The sequence below is a fragment of the Schistocerca americana genome, chromosome 10, assembly GCF_021461395.2.
Source record: "Schistocerca americana isolate TAMUIC-IGC-003095 chromosome 10, iqSchAmer2.1, whole genome shotgun sequence".
In the NCBI taxonomy this organism is placed as follows: Eukaryota; Metazoa; Arthropoda; class Insecta; order Orthoptera; family Acrididae; genus Schistocerca; species Schistocerca americana.
In genome coordinates, this window is record NC_060128.1 from 101,428,868 (window position 1) to 101,456,227 (window position 27,360).

At 42.7% G+C, this 27,360-nt stretch overlaps 1 protein-coding gene across 1 annotated transcript in view; it reads right to left on the reverse strand.

Moving 5' to 3' along the window:
• The window catches only part of LOC124552273, an 89,358-nt gene that overhangs the window by 12,025 nt on the left and 49,973 nt on the right, over positions 1-27,360 (reverse strand). The window contains exon 4 of the mRNA XM_047126552.1: positions 23,747-23,898. Within this exon, the coding sequence (XP_046982508.1) occupies positions 23,747-23,898 (152 nt within the window). The remainder of the gene's footprint in view (positions 1-23,746; positions 23,899-27,360) is intronic.

Consider the following 27,360-nt stretch of genomic DNA (forward strand, 5'->3'; position numbering starts at 1 on the left):
GGCATAACAAGCAGTGGTACACGAAACGCTCCGCCATGCACCGTACGGTCGCTTGCGAAGTACGTACATACATGAAGATGTAGGTAAAAGGCTTCTAACGATGATGACTGGCATGTATTATAGTTATTCCTAAACTTTCAGTTATAAAATATGAAGAGGGAAATTGTTGTGTACACCTTGGGCAGAAACGAGATTGCAGGTATATAAGCAGAAGAACATGTAAGGAAGAGAGTAGCAGCGAATGGGATGCGACTGATTTGTATTCTGTCCTGGATAACACGCCGGTATTACTGCACCTGGCTGTGAGGAAGATTTGGTTAGTTCAGCGTGAATGAACGCGTAATTGGGTCGATAGTACTGTATATGCAAAACTGCCCAGAAAGCATTGACAGCATAATGTGTTATTCTTGACCACTGTGCTGGCGGACGCCTTCGCCGGCACTAGTAAACACTGTATAGCAGGCGCTGAACTAAGCGCTCCTATCACAAGAGAAGACCAAGACACGCCTCGAGGCTACTCCCCAATAACGTCACCTGGGCAGTCTGCATATAGCCCGCCGACGACCGAGCTGTCTCAATCTCTCAGTCTCACAAGGGAACCTCCCCAACGCACCCCCCTCAGATTTAGTTATCAGTTGGCACAGTGGATAGTCCTTGAAAAACTGAACACAGGTCAATCGAGAAAACAGGAAGAGGTCGTGTGGAACTATGAAAAAGAAGCAAAATATACTAACTGAGAAGTCCATGCGCAAGATAGGCGACATCAAGGATAGTGTGAGCTTAGGAGCGCCGTGGTCCCTTGGTTAGCGTGAGCAGCTGCGGAAGGAGAAGTCCTTGGTTCAAGTCTTCCGTCGAGTAAAAAGTTTATTTTCGCAACGTTATGATCTGTGTGTTCGTTCATTGACGTCTCTGTTCACTGTAATAAGTTTAGTGTCTGTGTTTTGCGACCGCACCGCAAAACCGTGCGATTAGTAGACGAAAGGACGTGCCTCTCCAATGGGAACAGAAAACGTTTGATCGCAAGGTCATAGGTCAACCGATTCCTCCACAGGAAAACACGTCTGATATATTATTTACGACACTGGTGACGGCATATGCGTCATATGATAGGAATATTTTGTCGACCCACCTAACTTGTACACTTGGCGAATGGGTAAAAAGATTCTTCTACCTTGCCCGATTTAGGTTTTCTTGTCGGTGTGATGATCACTCCCAAAAAAGTGAAGAAAACATAAGAGTTTGTCTCGTAAACTGCAACAAATGAATGCAACAGTTTGACAGTTGCAGAGTTTTCTCTGTGCTCTGTCAAAACATATGTTTTTAACGTTTTCAAATTTTTTCCGTTTAGGTGTAGCGTCCCCATACTACGGCTCAGTTACCTCGCATCGGACGGATGGACGGACAGATAATGATTGTCTGAAAATAAAAAATTAAACTTTTCACTCGAGGGAAGACTTGCGTAGCTGCTAACGCTAACCACAGGACCACGGCGCTCCTGATCTCACACTATCCTTGATGTTGCTTATCTTTCGCATGGACTACTCAGTTTGTATATTTTGCTTATATTTTCATAATTCCACACAACTTCTTCCTGTTTTCTCGATTGATCTGTGTTCAGTTTTTCGAGGCCTATCCACTGTGCCAATTTATAACTAAATCTGAGGGGGGTGCGATGGCGGAGGTTCCCTTGTCAGTACCTCAATATGTCGATGGGTCACATTGCACCTCGGCACGTCATTCTGTGCTCTAGTCTTCCTCACCGATAGCCGTCGCCTCGTATTTTAGGTAGCTGTGAGAAAATGCTAATCATTGTACATAGTTGTAATATGGACACGGACAACAGTCATGAATTGGTAAATGTTATTGTTTGCTCTTAGCTGCAAAATTTCAGATCTGGCATCATTGAAGTTAAGTACTCAACTGGTTCTCGGTATTTTTTTTTTTTTTTTTTTTTTTTTTTTTGTGTCATCAGTCTACTGACTGGTTTGATGCGCCCCGCCACCAACCTACGTCCTCAATTATTTGCTTGACGTATTCCAATCTCTGTCTTCCTCTACAGTTTTTGCCCTCTACAGCTCCCTCTAGTACCATGGTTAGCAGATGTCCTATCATCCTGTCCCTTCTCATTATCAGTGTTTTCCACATATTCCTTTCCGATTCTGCGTAGAACCTACTCATTCCTTACCTTATCAGTCCACCTAATTTTCAACATTCGTCTATAGCACAACATCTCAAATGCTTCGAATCTCTTCTGTTCCGGTTTTTCCACAGTCCATGTTTCACTACCATACAATACTGTACTCTAGATGTACATCCTCAGAAATTTCTTCCTCAAATTAAGGCCGGTATTTGATATTAGTAGACCTCTCTTGGCCAGAAATGCCTTTTTTGCCATAGCGAGTCTGCTTTTGATGTCCTCCTTGCTCCGTCCGTCATTGGTTATTTTACTACCTAGGTAGCAGAATTCCTTAACTTCATTGACTTCGTGAGCATCAATCCTGATGTTAAGTTTCTCGCTGTTCTCATTTCTACTACTTCTCATTACCTTCGTCTTTCTCCGATTTACTCTCAAACCATACTGTGTACTCATTAGACTGTTCATTCCGTTCAGCAGATCATTTAATTCTTCTTCACTTTCACTCAGGATAGCAATGTCATCAGCGAATCGTATCATTGATATCCTTTCACCTAGTATTTTAATTCCACTCCTGAACCTTTCTTTTATTTTCATCATTGCTTCCTCGATGTACAGATTGAAGAGTAGGGGCGAGAGGCTACAGCCTTGTCTTACACCCTTCTTAATACGAGCACTTCGTTCTTGCTCGTCCACTCTTATTATTCCCTCTTGGTTGTTGTACATATTGTATATGACCCGTCTCTCCCTATAGCTTACCCCTACTATTTTCAGAATCTCGAACAGCTTGCACCATTTTATATTGTCGAACGGTTTTTCAGGTCGACAAATCCTATGAAAGTGTCTTGATTTTTCTTTAGCCTTGCTTCCATTATTAGCCGTAACGTCAGAATTGCCTCTCTCGTCCCTTTACTTTTCCTAAAGCCAAACTGATCGTCACTTAGCACATTCCCAATTTTCTTTTCCATTCTTCTGTATATTATTCTTGTAAGCAGCTTCGGTGTATGAGCTGTTAAGCTGATTGTGCGATAATTCTCGCACTTGTCAGCTCTTGCCGCCTTCGGAATTGTGTGGATGATGCTTTTCCGAAAGTCAGATGGTATATCGCCAGACTCATATATTCTACACACCAACGTGAATAGTCGTTTTGTTGCCAGTTCCCCGAATGATTTTAGAAATTCTGATGGAATGTTATCCATCCTTTCTGCCTTATTTGACCGTAAGTCTTCCAAAGCTCTTTCAAATTCCGATTCTAATACTGGATCCCCTATCTCTTCTAAATCGACTCATGTTTCTTCTTCTATCACATCAGACAAATCTTCACCCTCATAGAGGCTTTCAATGTATTCTTTCCACCTGTCTGCTCTCTCCTCTGCATTTAACAGTGGAATTCCCGTTGCACTCTTAATGTTACCACCGTTGCTTTTAATGTCACCAAAGGTTCTTTTGACTTTCCTGTATGCTGAGTCTGTCCTTCCGACAATCGTATCTTTTTCGATGTCTTCACATTTTTCCTGCAGCCATTTCGTCTTAGCCTCCCTGCACTTCCTATTTATTTCATTCCTCAGCGATTTGTATTTCTGTGCTGCTGATTTTCCCGGAACATGTTTGTACTTCCTTCTTTCATCAATCAACTGAAGTATTTCTTCTGTTACCCATGGTTTCTTCGCAGCTACTTTCTTTGTACCTACGTTTTCCTTCCCAACTTCTGTGATGGCCCTTTTTAGAGATGTCCATTCCTCTTCAACTGTACTGCCTACTGCGCTATTCCTCATTGCTGTATCTATAGCGTTAGAGAACTTCAAACGTATCTCGTCATTCCTTAGTACTTCCGTATCCCACTTCTTTGCGTATTGATTCTTCCTGACTAATGTCTTGAACTTCAGCCTACTCTTCATCTCTACTATATTGTGATCTGAGTGTATATCTGCTCCAGGGTACGCCTTACAACCCAGTATCTGATTTCGGAATCTCTGTCTGACCATGATGTAATCTAATTGAAATCTTCCCGTATCTCCCTGTCTTTTCCAAGTATACCTCCTCCTCTTGTGATTCTTGAACAGGGTATTCGCTATTACTAGCTGAAACTTGTTACAGAACTCAATTAGTCTTTCTCCTCTTTCATTCCTTGTCCCAAGCCCATATTCTCCTGTAACCTTTTCTTCTACTCCTTCCCCAACAACTGCATTCCAGTCGCCCATGACTATTAGATTTTCGTCCCCCTTTACATACTGCATTACCCTTTCAATATCCTCATACACTTTCTCTATCTGTTCATCTTCAGCTTGCGACGTCGGCATGTATACCTGAACTATCGTTGTCGGTGTTGATCTGCTGTCGATTCTGATTAGAACAACCCGGTCACTGAACTGTTCACAGTAACACACCCTCTGCCCTGCCTTCCTATTCATAACGAATCCTACACCTGTTATACCATTTTCTGCTGCTGTTGATATTACCCGATATTCATCTGACCAGAAATCATTGTCTTCCTTCCACTTCAGTTCGCTGACCCCTACTATACATAGATTGAGCCTTTGCATTTCCCTTTTAAGAATTTCTAGTTTCCCTGCCACGCTCAAGCTCCTGACATTCCACCCCCCGACTCGTAGAACGTTATCCTTTCGTTGATTATTCAATCTTTTTCTCATGGTAACCTCCCCCTTGGCAGTCCCCTCCCGGAGATCCGAATGGGGGACTATTCCGGGTTCTTTTGCCAATGGAGAGATCATCATGACACTTCTTCAATTACAGGCCACATGTCCTGTGGATACACGTTACGTGTCTTTAAGTATATTTTAATCACAAGTGTATTTTCTGTACTAATGAGAGAATACCGGCCACCCATCTATCATACCACCCAGGAACCACTAACATTAAAAGACGGCACAGCCATAACTATCACCACTGTTCTTCTTTTTTGCAAAGTCACCACGTGGTCTGGTGATGGCCAAGCGCCGGCCACTGTGGCCGAGCGGTTCTAGGCGCTACAGTCTGGAACCGCGCTACCGCTAAGGTCGCAGGTTCGAATCCTGCCTCGGGCATGGATGTATGTGCTGTCCTTAGGTTAGTTAGGTTTAAGTAGTTCTAAGTTCTAGGGGCCTGATGACGTCAGGAGTTAAGTCCCGTAGTGCTCAGAGCCATTTGAAACATTTTTTTGGCTCTAGGGGCTTCAGTCTGGAACCGCGCGACCATTACGGTCGCAGATTCCAATCCTGCCTCGGGCGTGGATGTATGCCATGTCCTTAGCTTAGTTAGGTTTAAGTAATCTAGGGGACTGAGGACCTATGATGTTAAGTCTCATAGCGCTCAGAGCCATTTGGACCATTTTTTACTATCTGATGTTTTCTACATGGCCATAACTATGCCGTGAATGGTGGACTATGCCTGTCAGTACTGACTGCCCGTTTTCGCATATGCAGGATTGGTGATGTCAGATTCTTCCGGCAGAACTTCAGACATTAGTCGAGTCCATGCCACGTCGTGTTGTGGCACTTCTGCGTGCTTGCGTGGACCCTACACGGTACTAGGCATGTGTACCAGTTTCTTTGGCTCTTCAGTGCATTAGCCAGCAAATGAAGTACATTTTGTTGTAATGTTGTCAGCACAGTGTCCACTCGCAACAATAGAAATTTCTGCACTTATACAGCTTACCTCCTCTGTAACATATCACTCTGCAACAACATACTACGACTTTTTATTACGAGTATAGGTTGAAAACAATCGCTGTAAACTGACGCTATGTGTCAAATACACGATAAATTTTGACACCATGTCAAAAGTAGTAGCCACGACAAAAATACAACAAGAAGAAGATGAGGATTAACTGTCGGTAGTGAGGATATTATTGGCCAAGCCTGTAAAAGAAAAGCGAATTATCATGGAAAACATGGAATTTTCATGATGTGCCGAATGCTGCTTGATGTGAATATGACTGTAATACGGTGAAAAGTTGCGCAGTTCCATCAATAAATTATTTCTGGGAAAAAATAGTGGACGACCTCTGTTGCCAATTGCTTATCTACCAGTTTACATTTAATATAATTATTAACCAAATTTAATAATTTAAGTGCGCTCTTATATACTCGTCGAGAGCTTAAGTTGTATGTTAAAAGTTTAAAAGGGGAAGACAAGTATCACTATTTCGAACTTTGTATTTATCTAGAGATATCGTACCTTACATCACACCAGTGACTATTTCCTCCGGTATTTTAGAATGAGAGCACTTACCGACTTTGGAAAGTCGTTGGCCATAACTTAAGATCGTTTCTAAACTATATCTCGCTTATATGCTTAAGGTCACATATTTACCTCATAAACTCATTCATAAAGTAGTCAGCTGTCTCAAGCCGTTTTATACAAGGCAGTTGGATTCTCTAATTTTCGGGAGCGTCCTTGAAAATCCTCTGGAATTTTATCAGTGTTATTCGGGCTCACAGTGTATTTTAATTTCTGACATAAATGTAGGCGCCGCGCGGGATTGGCCGAGCGGTCTTAGGCGCTGCAGACACGGACTGTGCGGCTGGTCCCGGCGGAGGTTCGATTCCTCCCTCGGGCATGGGTGTGTGTGTTTGTCCTTAGGATAATTTAGGTTAAGTAGTGTGTAAGCTCATGGACTGATGACCTTAGCAGTTAAGTCCCGTAAGATTTCACAAACATTTTTTGAACGTAAATGTAAGCGTGTTCATTTTTCTTGTGCACCCTTCGGGAGTGAAACGGTAGAGATATAATCTAAAGATGATTCGTTGAAGCCTCTGCGAGAAATGTAGAATAGTCGCCGGCCGGAGTGGCCGTGTGGTTCTAGGCGCTGCAGTCTGGAACCGCGCTACCGCTACGGTCGCAGGTTCGAATCCTGCCTCGGGCATGGATGTGTGTGATGTCCTTAGGTTAGTTAGGTTTAAGTAGTTCTAAGTTCTAGGCGACTGATGACTTCAGAAGTTAAGTCGCATACTGCTCAGAGCCATTTGAACCGTTTTTGTAGAATAGTCATGCAGATGTAGAAGTAAGTCTTATAAAGCTTTTATGAATATGTTTGTCTATGGTGTAGCCTTGTATGCAACTGAAACATGGACGACATGCACCACATACGGGAAGAGTATACTATTGCTGCTACAGAATGTTGCAGCAGATGACACAGGTATATCAGATTCCTAAGGAACGAGTACTGTATCAAGACAAAGAGAAAATAATTTGTGAACTATATGAAAGGCAACTGTTTATAGAATTCATCCCGATCAATAGACAAATATATAATTAAGTATTTATTAAAAGACTTCTCCTATACACCATGACCTGCACTAGAACTGGTTTTCGGATTTATAACCCATCGTCAGCGACATATGATACAGAGGAAGAATCAACTATGTGTGCATAGATTTCTACAAAATGATAATTGTACCTATGTAGCAGTAATGTAAGTCTACTTCTACAGCAATGACTTGCTTGTTAGTTAATACGACAGGGTCTGAAATGTGTCCTATAGCATTGTACACAGTTTGTCAAATACGTTACTGTTGTAAATTTTAGGCATTGACAATTCTTGATAATGTTCGACGTGTGTCATATAGAGCAGACGTGTAGGTCAAGTAGGGTACATTGTCTCTGTGGTGTCACCGCCAGACACCACACTTGCTAGATGGTAGCTTTTAAATCGGCCGCGGTCCGCTAGTATACGACGGATCCGCGTGTCACCACTATCAGTGATTGCAGACCGAGCTCCGCCACACGGCAGGTCTCGAGAGACTTACTAGCACTCGCCCCAGTTGTACGGACGACTTAGCTAGCGATGCAACACTGACGAAGCCTCGTTTATTTGCAGAGAAGATAGTTAGAATAGCCTTCAGCTAAATCAATGGCTACGACCTAGCAAGGCGCCATAGCAATTGACAGTTATCGTATGAAGCATGTCTCATCAAGAACGATGTATACAAATGATGGATTAAAGTTAAGTATTCCAGCAGCTACGTACTTTTCTTTATAGCATTCATTACGTATCCTGTTTCAGACCTCACGCCATCCTGCGTGAGCTTATAGCGTGCATTTCCGCCTTCTCTAGCTATACAACAGCCTCTCTTTTGTTATGTCTAAGAACATATTTATATATTCTGTGACATGCATTCGTATAGGCCTAACTACGTAAATTACAGTTTTTGGCAATTTGCTTGTGAAGACGGAATGTAAAGAAGGAAAAAGATTGCATAGTCATCCAACATATCGCGCCAAATTAGACAGTTGTGACGTGCAGGAGATAGAGCTCAAGCCAAAATTATTCGTTAAAACACTATTGAAATTTTGTATGTACATGTTATACTGTAACTCTGTTTGTTCATTAAATATATTGTCTGGTTGTTTTGTTGTACGGGTGTATATTTCAGTTTCTTCTAAAATATTTAATAATCTGGCTTTTTCTAATTTTTTGGAGAATGACGATGTTTTTGTTAATGTCATTAGCTGAGTGCTTGTATTCCCTTAAATGATCACTCAGTCCTGAGGGATTTACGTAATTGATATTAGTATGTCCTCTAAATCTTGTTTTGAAGTTTCTCTCATTTATCATAATCTTTACATGTTACTTTATACACTACTGACATGTTGTGCGATATCTTATCAATATCGTTTATACGACGTGATGTTGCATTGTTCTCTGTCCTGAAGCCGATTTGCAGTCTAGTTTCTTGAAAAATTTTGTCAGAAATGCGACACTAGTATGGTAAAGTTATAAACCTACCTTTGTCTACTTGATTGCTCTTTTCTAATGTGATCTGATATATGCTCTTACTACGTTGCTTCGTTTGCTTTTTTTTAATTTTTTGCATGGACAATAATTTCATAACTAGTTTCGGGCCATAGCCACTGTGAGATGCTACATGTCAACTGCGGAGCGGAAATATGCCTCTTTATAGGATCGCGGATGGTAACAACTGCTGTAAATTATGCAGTCATATGTAGTGGGTTTCCGGGATACGTGGGTATCTCTTTCTCTTTTAACCGTCAGGTAACTGTAATTTAGCTAATTATATGAGTACTTGTCACATGCACATGTAAATAAGATCATAGACGTAGCATAAGAAGGTAATGTAGACTGCCTGACCTGTCTGCTCTATACGACAGTTGTGTCAACTATTATCAAGAACTGTCACAGACTAATATTTGACAACAGTAACATACATGACAAACTGTGTATTATGATACCGGACATATTTCAGATCCTGTCGTATTAATTGACAAGCATGCCATTGCTATAGAAGTGCATAATGTAAGTAGACTTATATTACTTAATATTATATTGTTACTGGTTTTTAAATATAAAATGCGTCGTCATACAAACAGCTTTCGTCCATTACGAACACTATAACTTTTATACATATTACCTTCAGCTAAAATAAACAGAATCTACTCTCACTGATATTCCAGATCATGTTAACGTTAAAACAGAAATAAATCAACAGTTCATTTTAATGTTTGTTATTATTTAAAATTAAATTTAAATATAATGCTTACGGTCATACAAACAGCTGTATCTCATTGCAGATACAATAACTCTGTATTATTGACTCCTGGGCATTCAGGTTAAGTGCTATCTTGATTAAAATATTTGCTATAAACGGATTGTTTCATACGTTAATGTACGAATAGAAATAGATGAAATAGAATAGAATTAATAGAGATAAGACACCAGATCACTTGAAGTTGTTATTGTAGTACTTCATTTATTTATTTTATTTTGTGCTCTCATGTTATCGCCAGTCTGATTAAAATATTTGTCCTTATATCGACTTTAATACATGCAAAAAAGGAAAAATTACACCTCTGTGCAAAGTAGGCCTATACCATAACTTTTTGTCAAAATCTTTGTTATAAGCAACGGTCGTACAAGCGCGTGCTGGATGCTGGCAAAGTTTCGCTGTCAGAGTCTAAATTAATATAGATTTTGTAAAAGTGTGTGAAGTGACATATACCAACTGGCCAGCAAAATGGAAGCAGATAGATGGACACTAACGGAAAAAATCCGCCCATACTGTCGCTGTAAGTAAAACACTAAATTTACATCCATATCGTCAGATAAACAATACTGGGATTACGGAAGTGCCCGATAGCACCCGTTTGATTTGACCCGTGACGTCATCAATATGGCGGAAACGGCTATTCTACGCGTCTCCAATATGGCGCCTATGATGTCACTACATACACATGGCAACACGTAAATACGTATAAATAAGATAATAACATCTTCCTCCAAAAATACAATCAAACTAACGGGACAACCGCTGGAAATTGGGGGTTTTAAAGTCGGGGCAAGCTAAATATCAAGATGCCAAAACACACAAAACGACGAACAAAAAACAATAATTACAAAATCTACAGAATTAGGACTTTTCCCTTGATCTATATACGTCAACCGCAGTTGACGAAACCAAAACAGCAATGCCTACAGCAAAAGCTACGAAAACTGGAAAGAGACATTTCCCTTGACCACAGCTGACGATACCAAAACACCAATTCCTAAACATAAAACTACGAAAATTGCAATCAGTCATATCCCTTGACCTATATAGGTCAACCGTATCTATTGATACGAAAAATCCAACACCTACAACTACGGAAAACAAAACCAACCCCACAACACCTCAAAAAGTCAAAAATCGAACATCCCTACCTAAATTAAAACACATTCAATACACAATAAATACACAAAACATTACAACTCGAGAAAAACAGTCCCAAAAAAACAATTACTTACCACCAACAAATTTCGATGCTTCAACGTAGGTCGGCCACCAATCTCTCTCTCTCTCTCTCTCTCTCTCTCACACACACACACACACACACGCACACAGACACACACACATACAGAGAGAGAGAGAGAGAGAGAGAAAGAGAGAGAGAGAGAGAGAGAGAAAGAGAGACGAACACATGGCGCCATCAAACACACCGAGACGACATCTACAAACACAATCAACTCATAAACTCCGCGCCGTACTGGCGTCACACACGAAAACACCCTTACGTCACGGGGTCAAAGCAGACGGGTGGAATCAGACGCTTCCGTTTATCCCTCATGGCGCTGCATTAAAGCGTGTTCCATCCTCTTCGACGAGAGATGTCTACTGGTGCTAAGAGTAAGCCTTAATTTCAGAGAATGTACCACTGGAGCACAGGATTGTGTTATGTTGAAACATGGAATGTGGGGAAACCGAATCAGAAGAGAGTAGAAGGGTTTGAGATGCAGTTCTACAGAGCAGTGTTGAAAATTACATGGACTGATAAGACAAGGAATGCGAAAATAGTCCGCAGAATCGGGGAGAGAACGAGTATATTGAAACCACTAACACGAAGAAGGGACAGGGTGATAGGACATTTGTTAAGACAACACGGAATAATTTCCATGCTACTAGAAGGAGGTGAAGAGGGTAAAAAATGTAGAGAAACATAAACTCGAATACACCCAGCAAGTAATTGAGGATGTAGGTTACAATTGCTACTCTGAAATGAGAAGGTTAGGACAAGAGAGGACCTCGTGATGGGCCACATCAGACCAGCCAGAAGACTGATGACCGAAAAAAAAAAAGAAATCCAAAAGAAAGAAAAGGCCTTTGTGTATCAAGAAATCCATCATTAAACCTTTGACCGATGAAAAGCACGGTTTATTCCAGAACATTTTATAATACACTACTGGCCATTAAATTTGCTACACCACGAAGATGACGTGCTACAGACGCGAAATTTAACCGACACGAATAAGATGCTGTGATATGCAAATGATTAGCTTTACAGAGCATTCACACAAGGTTCGCACCGGTGGCGACACCTACAACGTGCTGACATGAGGAAAGTTTCCAACCGATTTCTCATACACAAACAGCAGTTGACCGGCGTTGCCTGGTGAAACGTTGTTGTGATGCCTCGTGTAAGGAGGACAAATGCGTACCATCACGTTTCTGACTTTGATAAAGGTCGGATTGTAGCCTATGGCGATTGCGGTATATCGTATCGCGACATTGCTGCTCGCGTTGGTCGAGACCCAATGACTGTTAGCAGAATATGGAATCAGTGGGTTCTGGAGGGTACTACGGAACGCCGTGCTGGATCCCAAAGCCCTCGTATCACTAGCAGTCGAGGTGACAGGCATCTTATCCGCATGGCTGTAACGGATCGTGCAGCCACGTCTCGACCCTTGAGTCAACTGCTGGGGACGTTTGCAAGACAGCAACCATCTGCACGAACAGTTCGACGACGTTTGCAGCAGCATGGAATTTCAACTCGGAGACCATGGTTTCGGTTACCCTTGACGCTGCATCACAGACAGGAGCGCCTGCGATGGTGTACTTCACGACGAACCTGGGTGCACGAATGGCAAACCATCATTTTTTCGGATGAATCCAGGTTCTGTTTACAGCATCGTGATGGTCGCATCCGTGTTTGGGGGCATCGCGGTGAGCGCTCATTGGAAGCATGTATTCGTCATCGCCATACTGGCGTATCACCCGGCGTGATAGTATGGCGTGCCATTGGTTACACGTCTCTGTCACCTATTGTTCTCATTGACGGCACTTTCAACAGTGGACGTTACATTTCAGATGTGTCACGACCTGTGGCTCTACCCTTCATTCAATCCCTGCGAAACCCTACATTTCAGCAGGATAATGCACGACCGCACGTTGCAGGTCCTGTACGGGCCTTTCTGGATACAGAAAATGTTCTGCTGCTGCCCTGGCCAGCTCGTTCTCCAGATCTCTCACCAGATAAAGACGTCTAGTCAATGGTGGCCGAGCGACTGGCTCGTCACAATAAGCCAGTCACTACTCTTGATGAACTGTGGTATCGTGTTGAAGCTGCATGGGCAGCTGTGCCTGTACACGCCATCCAAGCTCTGTTTGACTCAAAGCCCAGGCGTATCAAGGCCGTTATTACGGCCAGAGGTGGTTGTTCTGGGTACTGATTTCTCAGGATCTATGCACCCAAATTTCGTGAGAATGTAATAACATTTCGGTTCTAGTATAATATATTTGTCCAATGAATACCTGTTTATCATCTGCATTTCTTCTTGGTGTAGCAATTTTAATGGCCAGTAGTGTAAATAAAAGTAAGGTATTTCCAAATCGTAAATTTTTGTCCTCTGTGCATATACTCATAGCTTATGCTTTGAAAGATCTGTTATGCAACGTGTTCTGTAAAGTTATGGAGGAAATATGACAGGATCGAATTTGTTGCAATAAAAAAAAAAAGAGTTACAGCAATTTGGTGCAGTTTCAATCGGAAACTCTGCTCCCTGATTGGATTTTTAATTAATTACCCCGCCGTTCTGCTGTTTCACGTCGGGAGCAAGCCATTCAAATTTTTTTCACCTGCCATTTCAGTTTAGTGAGTGCATCGTAGAAACCACCCGTATCTCGTTCACGTTCCCGTCCTGTCTCGATTCACCCTCGATCGCTCCCCACCCACACCCCATTCCTCCTTCCACCCAGCGAACCCCCCTCTACCACTCCTCACCCCTCAACCCTCAACCCACATCCTCCGCATTCGCAGTTCATTGCTATGAACGTGCACTACATTTTCGGAAGGACAGCTTCAATTTGCCCCTGTTATTTTTTAATTAAAGCCTTGTGCCTGTTATAATACGCTGCTATGGGGCAAAACTGTGGGGAGTAATTAATTTGGTTCGAGCAGTGGCGGTAAATGATTGCATGCCAAGAAGCCTTCAGGCGTAGAAAAAGCATATTGTTAACATCAATCGAAATGTATAATAGCTTTCATAACTTATTTCATTTATTCATTTAACCTGCCGAAATTAGTACCGACAACAAGCACCCTTTCATATGCGGGGTGACTCACGTAAGATGTAACACCCCTTTTATTCGTATTGTGTGATTCGCTGTTATTAACGGCATCCGGAAGCGCTTAAAAAGACGAGTACAGTGATAAAATGGTTATTAATGTTGACGTGGAAAGTCTCCCCAGAAGAACTCGAGCAGTGTGTTAAAATTGCAAAGCAATGTATCCAGCGTCAGCTTTTGCAGTGTAAATACCTCCAAGCACAGCTCTCGTGGGTGAACTTTGGTGGGCGTGAAGAATAGGCAAAATAAAGCAGTACATATTATACTGCTCGTGCCAAAAATTGACTTTTACCTTGCCCTGAATGGTAATTTACCATATTAGATTTAGAAACGATGATGTATACAAAATGTTTCTCGTATAAGACTCAACATTCAATTAACGCCCTTGAAAACAGTAGATAAACTTTTGTAATAATGTGAAATTCTGCAAAACAGCCCACCACCTTCAGTTAATTTTGAGCAATAAAAACATGCATGCATGTGTAACCATCGTAGTTCCTAAAATACCATTTTTGGAAAATAAACCGAGTATTTTCAGCAAACTTGTTTAAAATATCTAAATATTCATTACTATTCTAATTATTTATTTTACTTGCATTTGTTTTATGTTTTAACTTGTTAGTTTAAATTTTTACATTCATGATTCCTTTGTTTTTCACATTACTGTTTCATGTACACACATTTTGCTAATTGAAAGCTATATGTACCTTATTATTATGATACAAAATCATTGCAATGATGATAATCTGTAAAGATATGCTCAAACCAAAACGTTTATTCATACCACGTACATAAAATGAATGAAATTCATTCACATAGGACACATGACGGAGAACACAACATAAAACAAAATATCCTATTGTGCGTCACGCATATTTAAGTACATTGGGATGCAGCCGGATCCGATCAACATTCTGCCATGACGTTTCGGCCCAGAGACGTCCGGCCATCCTCAGGTGAGCAGACGAAGTACAGAAGAAGCTTGACGCAGTCATGGTATTTATAGCGAATTCCGCGCATGCGAATCATACTGGCGGTTTACGGAGCATGCGTTAATGGGTGACATGCGCGAGGCAGCCAAGCTGTGTGTGCTGCCCTCAGTGGTGAAGTAAGAACAAACTAATTGCTGAGTATCGACTGAGCATGTCGATTCCATTGTGATCGCATAATTTTAATAATTGAATTACAATTTTTATCCAGCTCAAAGCCGTTATTACGATTCATTAAATTATCAGCAAACAGGATTTCAACGGATTCTTTAATTACAGAGTCCCAGAAGCTGGAAAGCGGTGCTCAGATTTTGGTATTATCGTATTCCATTGAATGTCCCATGGAAATTTTAAAGGTTTCCGCAGACGGGTGTGTCTTTCTTCTTCTACACAGCTTTCCTGGGCCGTTCGTGTCGCCTATCCTATACAGGGTGGTCCATTGTAAGTGACCGGGCCAAATATCTCACAAAATAGCCGTCAAACGAAAAAACTACAAAGAACGAAACTTGCCTAGCCTGAAGGGGAAAACCAGATGGCGCTATGGGTGGCCCGCAAGATGGCGCTGCCATAGGTCAAACGGACATCAACTGCGTTTTTTTAAACAGGAACCCCCACTTTTTATTACATATTCGTGTAGTACGTAAAGAAATATGAATGTTTTAGTTGGACCACTTTTTTCGCATTCTGACAGATGGCTCTGTAATAGCAACAAACGTGTAAGTACGCGGTATCACGTAACATTCCGTCAGTGCCGACGGAATTTGCTTCGTGATACATTAACCGTGCTAAAAGGGACCGTTTACCAATTGCGGAAAAGGTCGATATCGTGTTGATGTATGGCTATTGTGATTAAAATGCCCAACAGGCGTGTGCTATGTATGCTGCTCGGTATGCTGGACGACATCATCCAAGTGTCCGGATCGTTCGCCGGATAGTGCGGTTGAAGCGGCATCGAATAGCATATTTCATGACAGGTTGATTGTTCGTCGAAGCACCATACCTCGGCCCTCACGTTCACCGGATCTGACGTCCCCGGATTTCTTTCTGTGGGGAAAGTTGAAGGATATTTGCTATCGTGATCCACCGACAACGACTGACAACATGCGTCAGCGCATTGTCAGTGCATGTGTGATCATTACGGAAGGCGAACTACTCGCTGTTGAGAGGAATGTCTTTACACGTATTGCAAAATGCACTGAGGTTGACGGACATCATTTCGAGTATTGATTGTATTAATGTGGTATTTTCATGTAATCACGCTGTAACAGCATGCGTTCTCAGAAATGAGAAGTTCACAAAGGTACATGTATCACATCGGAACAACCGAAATAAAATGTTGAAACGTGCCTACGTTCTGTATTTTAATTTAAAAAACCTACCTGTTACCAACTGTTCGTCTAAAATTATGAGCCATTTGTTTGTGATTATTACAGCGCCATCTATGACCAAGCGGAAAAAGTGGTCCCACTAAAATATTCATATTTCTCTACGTACTACACGAATATGTAATAAAATATGGGCGTTCGTATTTTTAAAAAACGCAGTTGATATCCGTTTGACTTATGGCAGCGCCTCCTAGCGGGCCAACCATAGCGCCATCTGGTTTCCCCCTTCAAGCTAGACGAGTTTAGTTCTTTGTAGTTGTTTCTTTTGATGCTTATTTCGTGAGATATTTGGCCCGGTCACTATCAATGAACCACCTTGTACATGCAGAGCTACACACACAGGGAACTTTATAAACACACGCCTTCCTCAATCGTAAATCGTCTTTAACGATTCCGACTAAGGCCCTGATCTTTGCTGGTGGACGGAAGATGACATTAATATTATTCTCCCTTGTCTGCTCTGTAAAGTAGGACGGATGGCGACCTGTGTCATCTCTGCCGAAAGAGCACAATGCTGGTGCACGTAAAAGTGTTACGGAGGTTACTGACCGTGGCATATTATTGAACCTGCAGCTCCTCGGGATACCAACCTTATGGGTATGCAAGTTGACCCTACCACATCGTCAGTTACAATTGCAGTGGGCACGGGACCACCGGGACACGACCGTCGATCTATGAAAACGCGTCGGCTCTTCAGGTGAATCACGTTTTTGCCACATTAGGTCGATGGTCGTCTCCACAAACGCCGTCATCGAGGGGAACGGAGGCTCGAAACGCGCGGCTCGCTATCGACGCAGTCTGGTGGGAGCAGTATCATGCCGTGGGAGACATTCTTGCATGGGACCTGTGGCAGTAACCGATGATACGCTTACAGCTGCGAAACCCCTGTATCCCTTCATGCTCGATGTCTTCCCCCAATGGTGATGTCATGTTTCAGCAGTATAATTATCTGTGTCTCGAAGCTGCAACAACGCTACAGTGATTTGTGGAGTGTTGTAGTGAACTCACGATTGACGTGTCGGCGACAAAATTTGCCTGATGTAGATCCTACGTTATCCATCTGAGTCGCTATCAGGAGCCATCACCGCGTACGCAGATTAGCGGTCCGTTATTTGCGCGTATTACGTCACCTGCGCGTAGACATGTAATGCCATGTACCTCCACAAACCTTTCAACAAACTGTTGGATCCCTGATAGGCAGAATCAGTGACGCATTTCATTCCAAAGACGGACGAATAGCCTATTAGTCAGGATGACCATAATGTTTTGACTGATCAGTGTATGTCATTTAACGAGAAGCATGTTGGATAAATTAGAATCTTTCATGACCGGTTTTTGAACATCGGCTATCAGAATTATATGACATAGGCTCCAAATAATGCACGTCGTTAATGTAGCATATAGCAATACAAGCTGCGGGGTATTTCCAATGCGTCCAGAATGAGAATTTCACTCGATTAATTAACTACCAAAAATATGTCCCATGTGAGAAGTATGTCACTGCTGAAATGTTAAATGTATCGCATGTAAATTATAAATGGCCTGCCTGTTTGTGCAATGAATAAATGCTGTGCTCCCGTCTCCAAACTAATGCGGCTGCTGCGCCTACGCCAGTCAAAAATAAAAAATTCAAACTACTGCCAACGTGATGTGCAACACGTGCTTTAAAGTGTAGACACATCCACAACAGTTCGCTGCTAATAAATCTCATTGCTGCTATGATCATTTACTCGATTTACATAAACGATCTGGTTGATGGTATTGACAGCGAGACTGTTTGCCGATGATGCTGTACTCTACAGGAAAGTAGTATCTCACGAAAGTTGTGAACAAATCATTGAAGATTTGCAGAGAATAAATCCGTGGTGTAATGACTGGCAGTTATATCTCAATATCAGTAAGTGTAACCTACTGCGTATAACAAGGCGAAAATCCCCATTAATGTCTGACAAGGGGAGGTCGCCAATTGTGAAATTCAGATTCGATTCATACTGCGCATAATAAAAGCTCATGGCCAGAGGTGTAATGTGGCAAAGCACCAAGATGCACTTCTCAGCCGTTGTCGAGAAAATCGACAGTTAAAAGAAACCGTTGCGGTGAAATACTCTCTACGATTAATAGTTTTCTACAGCGTCGTGGCGCAGCGGTAAGCGCTCGGGTTCCTAATCCGAAAGTCGCCGTATCGAATCTCGCACCATGCAATTTTTTTTATTATTAGTTTTTTGTATTGCTTATGCATGTTGGTGAAGGCGGATCGCTCTCCAATTGTACCGCCTCCATTTTTCCGTTTTTTAACAGGGTGTAACAAAGCTCTCCCGTCCGCACTGATTTTCGACGATGTTATAAGTTGCGCTAGGGACCGCATCTACCTTATTTCGAAGTTAGCAGGCAACTAAGCTGTTATGCGGCTGCTCGTTTCGGCCCATTCAACAAAAAATGGCTCAGAGCACTATGGGACTTAACAGCTGAGGTCATCAGTCCCCTAGAACTTAGAACTACTTAAACCCAACTAACCTAAGGACATCATACACATCCATGCCCGAGGCAGGATTCGAACCTGCGACCGTAGCGGTCGCTCGGTTCCAGATTGTAGCACCTAGAACCGCACGGCCACTCCAGCCGGCCCCATTCAACGTCTGTCCTTCAAGTGTAACGAGCGAGTAACGGAGTTTATATTTCATACCTGCCACAGCGAATTTCTGTTCGTGGGGTCTCTCTTCTAATTCGAACGTTTGACTTACGCTATACGTTTTCGCTTTGGAATATCGTTTCTACGTCTTCAGTTAACTATACGTGGTTAACATTATGAAGACAATTAATAACATTTGCGAAATATAACTTTGTCTGCGGAAAACATAATGATGTTCGAAGTCGCCAGTTTTTCCACGACAAACGACTTTCAACAACTTATTATATGCATAATTGTTGCAACTGATTTCCGGGATATATATATATATATATATATATATATATATATATATATATATATATATATATATATTTGAATTACAAAAAAATAAATATTAAAAAAAAAGTTACATGGTGCGAGATTCGATCCGGCGACCTTTGGATTACAAAGCCGAGCGCTTACCGCTGCGCCACGACGCTGTAGAAAACTATTATTCGTAGAGAGTATTTCACAGCAACGGTTTCTTTTAACTGTCGATTTTCTCGACAACGGCTGAGAAGTGCATCTTGGTGCTTCGTCACATTACACCTCTGGCCATGAGCTTTTATTATGCGCAGTATGAATCGAATCTGAATTTCACAATTGGCGGCCTCCCCATGTGAGTACAAAATAAATGATCAGTCTTTGGAAGCGCTAACGTCCGTCAGGTATCTGGGTGTGACTAATCGAAATGATCTCAAATGGAATGATCAGATTACACAAGTAACGGGCAAGGCGAAGTCTAGATTGCGGTTTATTGGTGGAATCCTGAAGCGATGCAGTCCTTCAACAAACGAAATAGCTTACAATACGTTAGTTCGTCCAGTCTTGGAGTATTAAATGTCTGTATGGCACCCTTAACAGTTGGGTCTGATTCAAGAGATTAAGAAGGTCCAAAGAAGAGCGGAAAGATTCGTGACTGGTACATTTAGCCATCGAGAGAGCGTTACAAATCTCATAGAAAGTTTGAAGTGGGTCACACTTGCAGATAGACGGCGCGCTAAGAGGAACGGGCTGCTCACTAAATTCCGAAATCCGATCTTCACTGAGGATGTAGAGCATATATTATTACCACCAACTTTCAAGTCGCGCAATGATCACCATTCAAATATAAGGGAAGTTAGAGCTCGTACTGAGGCGTTCAGACAGTCGTTATTCCCTCGCGCGATCCGTGAGTGGAAGAGACGGGGGGGAAATATTATTTTGGCGCGAATTGCGCCCTCCGCCACACACCGCTTGGTGGTAAGCGGAGTATATATGTAGATGTAGATGTACATCATCGTCAGTTGGAGTTCTGTTACTGAAAAACTCGGAATAGCAAAATTATATATGTGAAACTTGAAATAAAGAGACGAGTGCTGATTGATAGAGAAAACAACACACTAACTGTATTATCAAAATTTTACATCACTAAGACGAAATATTTTGACTCTTGGAACATTAAAAATTCACTTTACATCAATAGTGGCAAAACCTGAATAAATTCCCGTTACTTTCTTGTTGAAGAATCAGTGCTCACACATTGTTATATTATCACAAAAATTTCCAATTCTAAATCCCTGAGCAAATTAATTATTGCACTTCGATGTGTCGGCAAAGGCGCTATTACAGTACCTTTTGAAGTCTTCTGAATGAATTTAGAAAATATCTCTCAATAAATAAAAAGTAATGTAAGAAAATTATTGCTGGCACATAGCACGGCCTAAACACGTCTTACTCCATCACAAGATACAACTAGACTCCTCCTCTCTATGTCTAAGACTGCACTCCACTAACAAGCAAAGGTTCTACTAACAATCTCTCGCAGCACAACCTCTCTGGCAGAGATGTTGCCCACTATTTCTCAGATGCTACTGAAGATTTACTTTTCCACGTGACATTCAAAATATTAACAAAATTACAATTTTCTGTATAAAACAGAACCCTTAGACGCAAAGGTTTGTGTCATGGGCAATCCGAAGAGCTGAAATCCGTAATTTAAAATAAATTTTGAAACAATTATTTGTGTCACTCACTTTTGTTGCATTCTGCAAATCTCTCTACTTCGACCATCGTTTTACTTTTCTGTCCAAACAAAAAAACTGATATACTACTTTTAGAGCCTCACTTCCAAACCTAATTACCTCAGCATCACCTGTCGGCATTCAATCATCCCTGTCTTACTTTTCTTAAGGTCCATCTCTCTGAATTTTGATACCCTCTCCCAGCTTCTCTATGGTGTCCTTAGATTTGTGCTCAGTGTCCGGATTGAATAACATGGGGGAAAGGCTATAATCCCGTTTATAAACTGCTATTTTTAAGAAATGATTTTCATACTGCTTGCAGTCTGAATCCTCTCTACTTCAGTCATCGTTATTTTGCTCTGCAATTAGCAAATCCCATCCATTACATTTAGTGTTTCATTTTTTTATCTACAAGGATCACCTTACATAATCCGACTACACTATTCAGTGTTCAGGAGTTGGCAACTGCAGATGGTGATGCACAGTTTGAGCAAAATTCCAGGAAGAGTTTACCTAGAGAGGTCTCCTTGCACCAACTCTTGGATACTGTTCGATGGTGTGGGACCCTTCCCACACTGAATTCACTGAAAATATAGAGAATATTCAGAGAGGAGTGACGTTGTTTTTCACGTATTCGTATAATCAGCGTGAAGGTGCTACAAAAATGCCAAGCGAACTGCATTGAAAATGAAACTTCCTGGCAGATTAAAACTGTGTGCCGGAGCGATACTCGAACACGGAACTTTTGCCCTTCGGGGCAAGTGCTCCACCGTCTGAGCTACCCAAGCACGACACACGCCCCGTCCTCACAGCTTTATGGTACACTCCTGGAAATGGAAAAAAGAACACATTGACACCGGTGTGTCAGACCCACCATACTTGCTCCGGACACTGCGAGAGGGCTGTACAAGCAATGATCACACGCACGGCACAACGGACACACCAGGAACCGCGGTGTTGGCCGTCGAATGGCGCTAGCTGCGCAGCATTTGTGCACCGCCGCCGTCAGTGTCAGCCAGTTTGCCATGGCATACGGAGCTCCATCGCAGTCTTTAACACTGGTAGCATGCCGCGACAGCGTGGACGTGAACCGTATGTGCAGTTGACGGACTTTGAGCGAGGGCGTATAGTGGGCATGCGGGAGGCCGGGTGGACGTACCGCCGGATTGCTCAACACGTGGGGCGTGAGGTCTCCACAGTACATCGATGTTGTCGCCAGTGGTCGGCGGAAGGTGCACGTGCCCGTCGACCTGGGACCGGACCGCAGCGACGCACGGATGCACGCCAAGACCGTAGGATCCTACGCAGTGCCGTAGGGGACCGCACCGCCACTTCCCAGCAAATTAGGGACACTGTTGCTCCTGGCGTATCGGCGAGGACCATTCGCAACCGTCTCCATGAAGCTGGGCTACGGTCCCGCACACCGTTAGGCCGTCTTCCGCTCACGCCCCAACATCGTGCAGCCCGCCTCCAGTGGTGTCGCGACAGGCGTGAATGGAGGGACGAATGGAGACGTGTCGTCTTCAGCGATGAGAGTCGCTTCTGCCTTGGTGCCAATGATGGTCGTATGCGTGTTTGGCGCCGTGCAGGTGAGCGCCACAATCAGGACTGCATACGACCGAGGCACACAGGGCCAACACCCGGCATCATGGTGTGGGGAGCGATCTCCTACACTGGCCGTACACCACTGGTGATCGTCGAGGGGACACTGAATAGTGCACGGTACATCCAAACCGTCATCGAACCCATCGTTCTACCATTACTAGACCGGCAAGGGAACTTGCTGTTCCAACAGGACAATGCACGTCCGCATGTATCCCGTGCCACCCAACGTGCTCTAGAAGGTGTAAGTCAACTACCCTGGCCAGCAAGATCTCCGGATCTGTCCCCCATTGAGCATGTTTGGGACTGGATGAAGCGTCGTCTCACGCGGTCTGCACGTCCAGCACGAACGCTGGTCCAACTGAGGCGCCAGGTGGAAATGGCATGGCAAGCCGTTCCACAGGACTACATCCAGCATCTCTACGATCGTCTCCATGGGAGAATAGCAGCCTGCATTGCTGCGAAAGGTGGATATACACTGTACTAGTGCCGACATTGTGCATGCTCTGTTGCCTGTGTCTATGTGCCTGTGGTTCTGTCAGTGTGATCATGTGATGTATCTGACCCCAGAAATGTGTCAATAAAGTTTCCCCTTCCTGGGACAATGAATTCACGGTGTTCTTATTTCAATTTCCAGGAGTGTATGTAGAATTGTGGAAAGTTGGGAATGTGAGTCTCACGGGAAGCGTGCAAGTCCCTGCAGTCACGCTATTTATCTGTGTCCTCGGTGGCTCAGATGGATAGAGCGTCTGCTATGTAAGCAGGAGATCCCGGATTCGAGTCCCGGTCGGGGTACACATTTTCAGCTGTCCACATCGAGGAATATCAACATCACCTGTCGGCAGCTGAGGGTTTCAGTTAGTCATCATTTATTCCAGGGAAAAGCTGCACAGTCATCAACAGTAACTGTTCTTTCGAGAACAGTTATTGTCTTCGTATATAATATTTGCTGTTTGAATTCTTCTTTTACTATATAGTTTCAGATTTAATATTTGACCAGTTTACGTAAGATCTTGACTGGAGTATTGGATTGTATTAGCATCAGCAACAGTGTAATGGGCGAGGAGTATTTCGCTATGCCAGTGGTTATAATTTCCCAGTGCTGTATGTGAGCCTGGGAAGTGGACTCACCCAGCATCGGTGATGGTGTAGCTACCCAGCGAGAGCTGCGATGTCGCGACATCGATGTTGACTTCCAGAGAGACGAGGAGGTCCTCCGCTTTGGCGTTGATGCTGCCTGTCGGTCCGATGTCCAGGATCTTCAGTGTATAGTCGTACGCTACCTGCAACAGCAGTAAGGAGACAGAGTCGGTAAAACTGAGGTCATCTAGTGAGAGCTCAGTGTTACTGTGGTCATCAGCCCGAAGACTTGTCCGATGCAGCTCTCCACACTGGTACAACATGTACTAATCTCCTCATCTCTGCATAACTACGAAAAACTATAAATATATCAATCTGCTTGCTGTACTGTAAACTACAATTTTTGCTCCACCTCCCATCCACTATTCTCTGCATTGCATTACGATTTTCACTGCTCCTCAAGGTCTCATGAACTGTCATATCAAACTATATATTCTCTAAAATCAAATTGTGCAACCGATTTCATATTTAGCAGACTCGATTTACATGTGCGTCCATGATCTGTCAACCACTGTGAAGTACATTGCTGAGAGTACTTTCGATTCTACAACTTACAATAAAACATCCCCAAGTGTAAATTAACGACCGTGATGAAACTTGGCGACAGCATATAGTGTGTGTATTTTTTTATGTTTTATTTATTCATTTATTTTTTTAATTATTTATTTATTTATTTTTTATTTATTTTTTTTTTCCAGCGGACAATTTCACTTTTAAGGGGTAAACCACACCCAGATAGATAATTCGGTATGTTACGTTTAGAGGGAGAATCTTCAAAAGGATGATATGGAAAACATGTTTTTCATGTAAAAGTCGAGATGGAATTAACGTTCTTTGTGGCTGTATAAGCAATAATTAGAAATTTTGTGAAGTACCCCAACAACAAAAAAATGGCTCTGAGCACTATGGGACTTAACTTCTAAGGTCATCAGTCTCCTAGAATTTAGAACTAATTAAACCTAACTAACCTAAGGACAGCACACGCATCCATGCCCGAGGCAGGATTCGAACCAGCGACCGTAGCGGTCACCCGGTTCCAAACTGTAGCGCCTAGAACCGCTCGGCCACCCTGGCCGGCACCCCAACAACAATAATTAATTTAGAAAAGTGATAATTTTTGTTACAATGCAAATTAAAGAAGCTTTCAAGACACATACGTACTTGCATGCATAGCAAATCTGGTTCCTGAAATACCAGTTTTTGGATAATGAGCTATAAACAATGTGCTTTTGGGTTATTTTCAACATACTTAATTTAAAGATCTAAACATTCATTACTATTGTAGTTATTTACCGTAGTTATATTTGTTTATGTTTTAAATTATTACTTTAGTTTTACATTCATCTTTTTTGTGTTTTAGTTTACCGTTTCAGATACATGTAGTTTGTTCACTGAGGTTATAAGTAAGTCATTATTATGATACAAAATCCTTACAGTAATGATAATACGTAAGCAAATGCATAAAATAGAACATTTTAGTTACCCCATGCACATGAAATCAACGTAATTTCTCCATGTGTAATTACGTACGCGACTGAGAACGCTATATAAAACAAAATTCAGCAGGATTTCAAATTCTCGCAGGCGATTCTCTAAACATCCTGGCCTGTATCAGACATTTGACAAGCGTTGGCGAAGAGAATTAGTTATGTACTAGTGACTAGAGATTGATTACTTTCTTCTCAAGTGGAGATGGACATTATAGCCATTCAACTGAACTAGATCCGAAAATATTGTCGCAAAGTTCTTCCAACATAGAAAGCCACATACTTCCCAAGGCTGTGCCTCTGCCATCAAGCTCTTTGGGATCAGCGGATGAGCAGTCCCCAAGTGCGGATGTAATGGGTAGTGACCTTGTCCAGTTCACTTCGCGTCAAACTTGAATTCTAAGTTCAGTAATATAATTACGAATTTTTTATACATAAACTGGAGTGCCTCAGCGCCTTCGGCGAAAGAGATGCTTCTATGCATGGGGAAGTGGAGGAACTGGCCGAGGTGGCCGAGCGGTTCTGGGCGCTTCAGTCCGGAACCGCGCAACTGCTACGGTCGCAGGTTCGAATCCTGCCTCGGGGATGGACGTGTGTGATGTCCTTAGGTTAGTTAGGTTTAAGTAGTTCTAAGTTCTAGGGTACTGATGACCTCCGAAGCTAAGACCCATAGTGCTCAGAGCCATTTCAACCTTTTTTTTTTTTATGTAGGAAGGCCGCTGGAGCCGCACTGATACTGGAGGGTGGAATGGAAAAGTGCCGCTATGCCACGTAGTTCTCAATGACAAAAATGACAAAATATGCCTTGGTGGCAATACCTGGCCTGACTGTTGGATTTTTACACCAGGGGTGTTCAGTAATTAATGCAATACTTCATCCAGTTGGTTACATCTAGGATTCCAATACACCACATTATTCCCAACTCTTTTGGCTACAAAACCAACTTTCAACATAATCTCCGTTCAAAGCGACGGCCTCAGCCAGTCTTACTGGCAGGGCTTGTGTGCCCGCGTGGTAGGACTCTGCTGGACGAAGTCGGAGGCAGCATCTTTCTGCATCAATGACCTCTCTCGTAACGCGCAGGCAATTTCGCACAGGTGGTTGCTCTTTATGGTCTTCTGATGGACAGTGGGCATGCCAGCAGCCACACATCTTTGAGTACCCCAACAGGTGAAATAATGTGTCACCACTACCAACAGAGACGTACAGCTGAGAAGCGAAGTGTTTGATTGTTATCCGTCGATCTCCTCGGTTGAGAGTGTCCGCACGTTCCAACACTGCAGGAGTCACAACGGTGTGCGGCCGACCGTCACGCGGGATATTGGACGGGTTTGTGCTACCTTGTTGCGATGATGACAGACACCTCGCACAACGACTCACCGTGCTTTTGTTCGCTGCCAGATCTCCGTACACATTCTAAAAGTGCCTATCTGTATCTGCGATGCTCTAGTTTCCTCCAAAAGGAACACCTTCCTACTCAGCTCTGTTATAGAGGCTAATTTGAAGGCTATGTGTAGTGCCGCCACCAGTCTGAACTTCTTGATACTATAGTGTCTAAAGCGGTAATATTCCACGGTGTCCAACAGCAAATTCCGTAATTTTTCGACTGAAATTGGCTGAGAAAAAAACTGTATTCCATTGAATGCTGAATGCTCATCGAACATTTTACACACTTCCTCATTCTGTTGAAGATGGTTGACCGAATGACCAGTGTTTCCATTGGAAAATGGAAATAAGCGTTTGGCGTCATTGGCCGGGAGGCCCCTTCCAGGGCACGTCCGGCCGCCTTGGTGAAGGTCTTATTACATTCGACGCCATATTGGACCACCTGCGCGCCGGATGGGATTAAATGATTATGAAGACAACACAACACCCAGTCCCTGAGCGGAGAAAATCCCCGACCCAGCCGGGAATTGAACCTGGGCCCGTAGGATGACAATCCGTCACGCTGACCACTTTTTTTTCCACTAAGTGTGCAGAAATCTTAAGACTTATATATATATTATATATATATATATATATATATATATATATATATATATATATATATATATATATATATATATATAAAAACAAAGATGAGGTGACTTACCGAACGAAAGCGCTGGCAGGTCGATA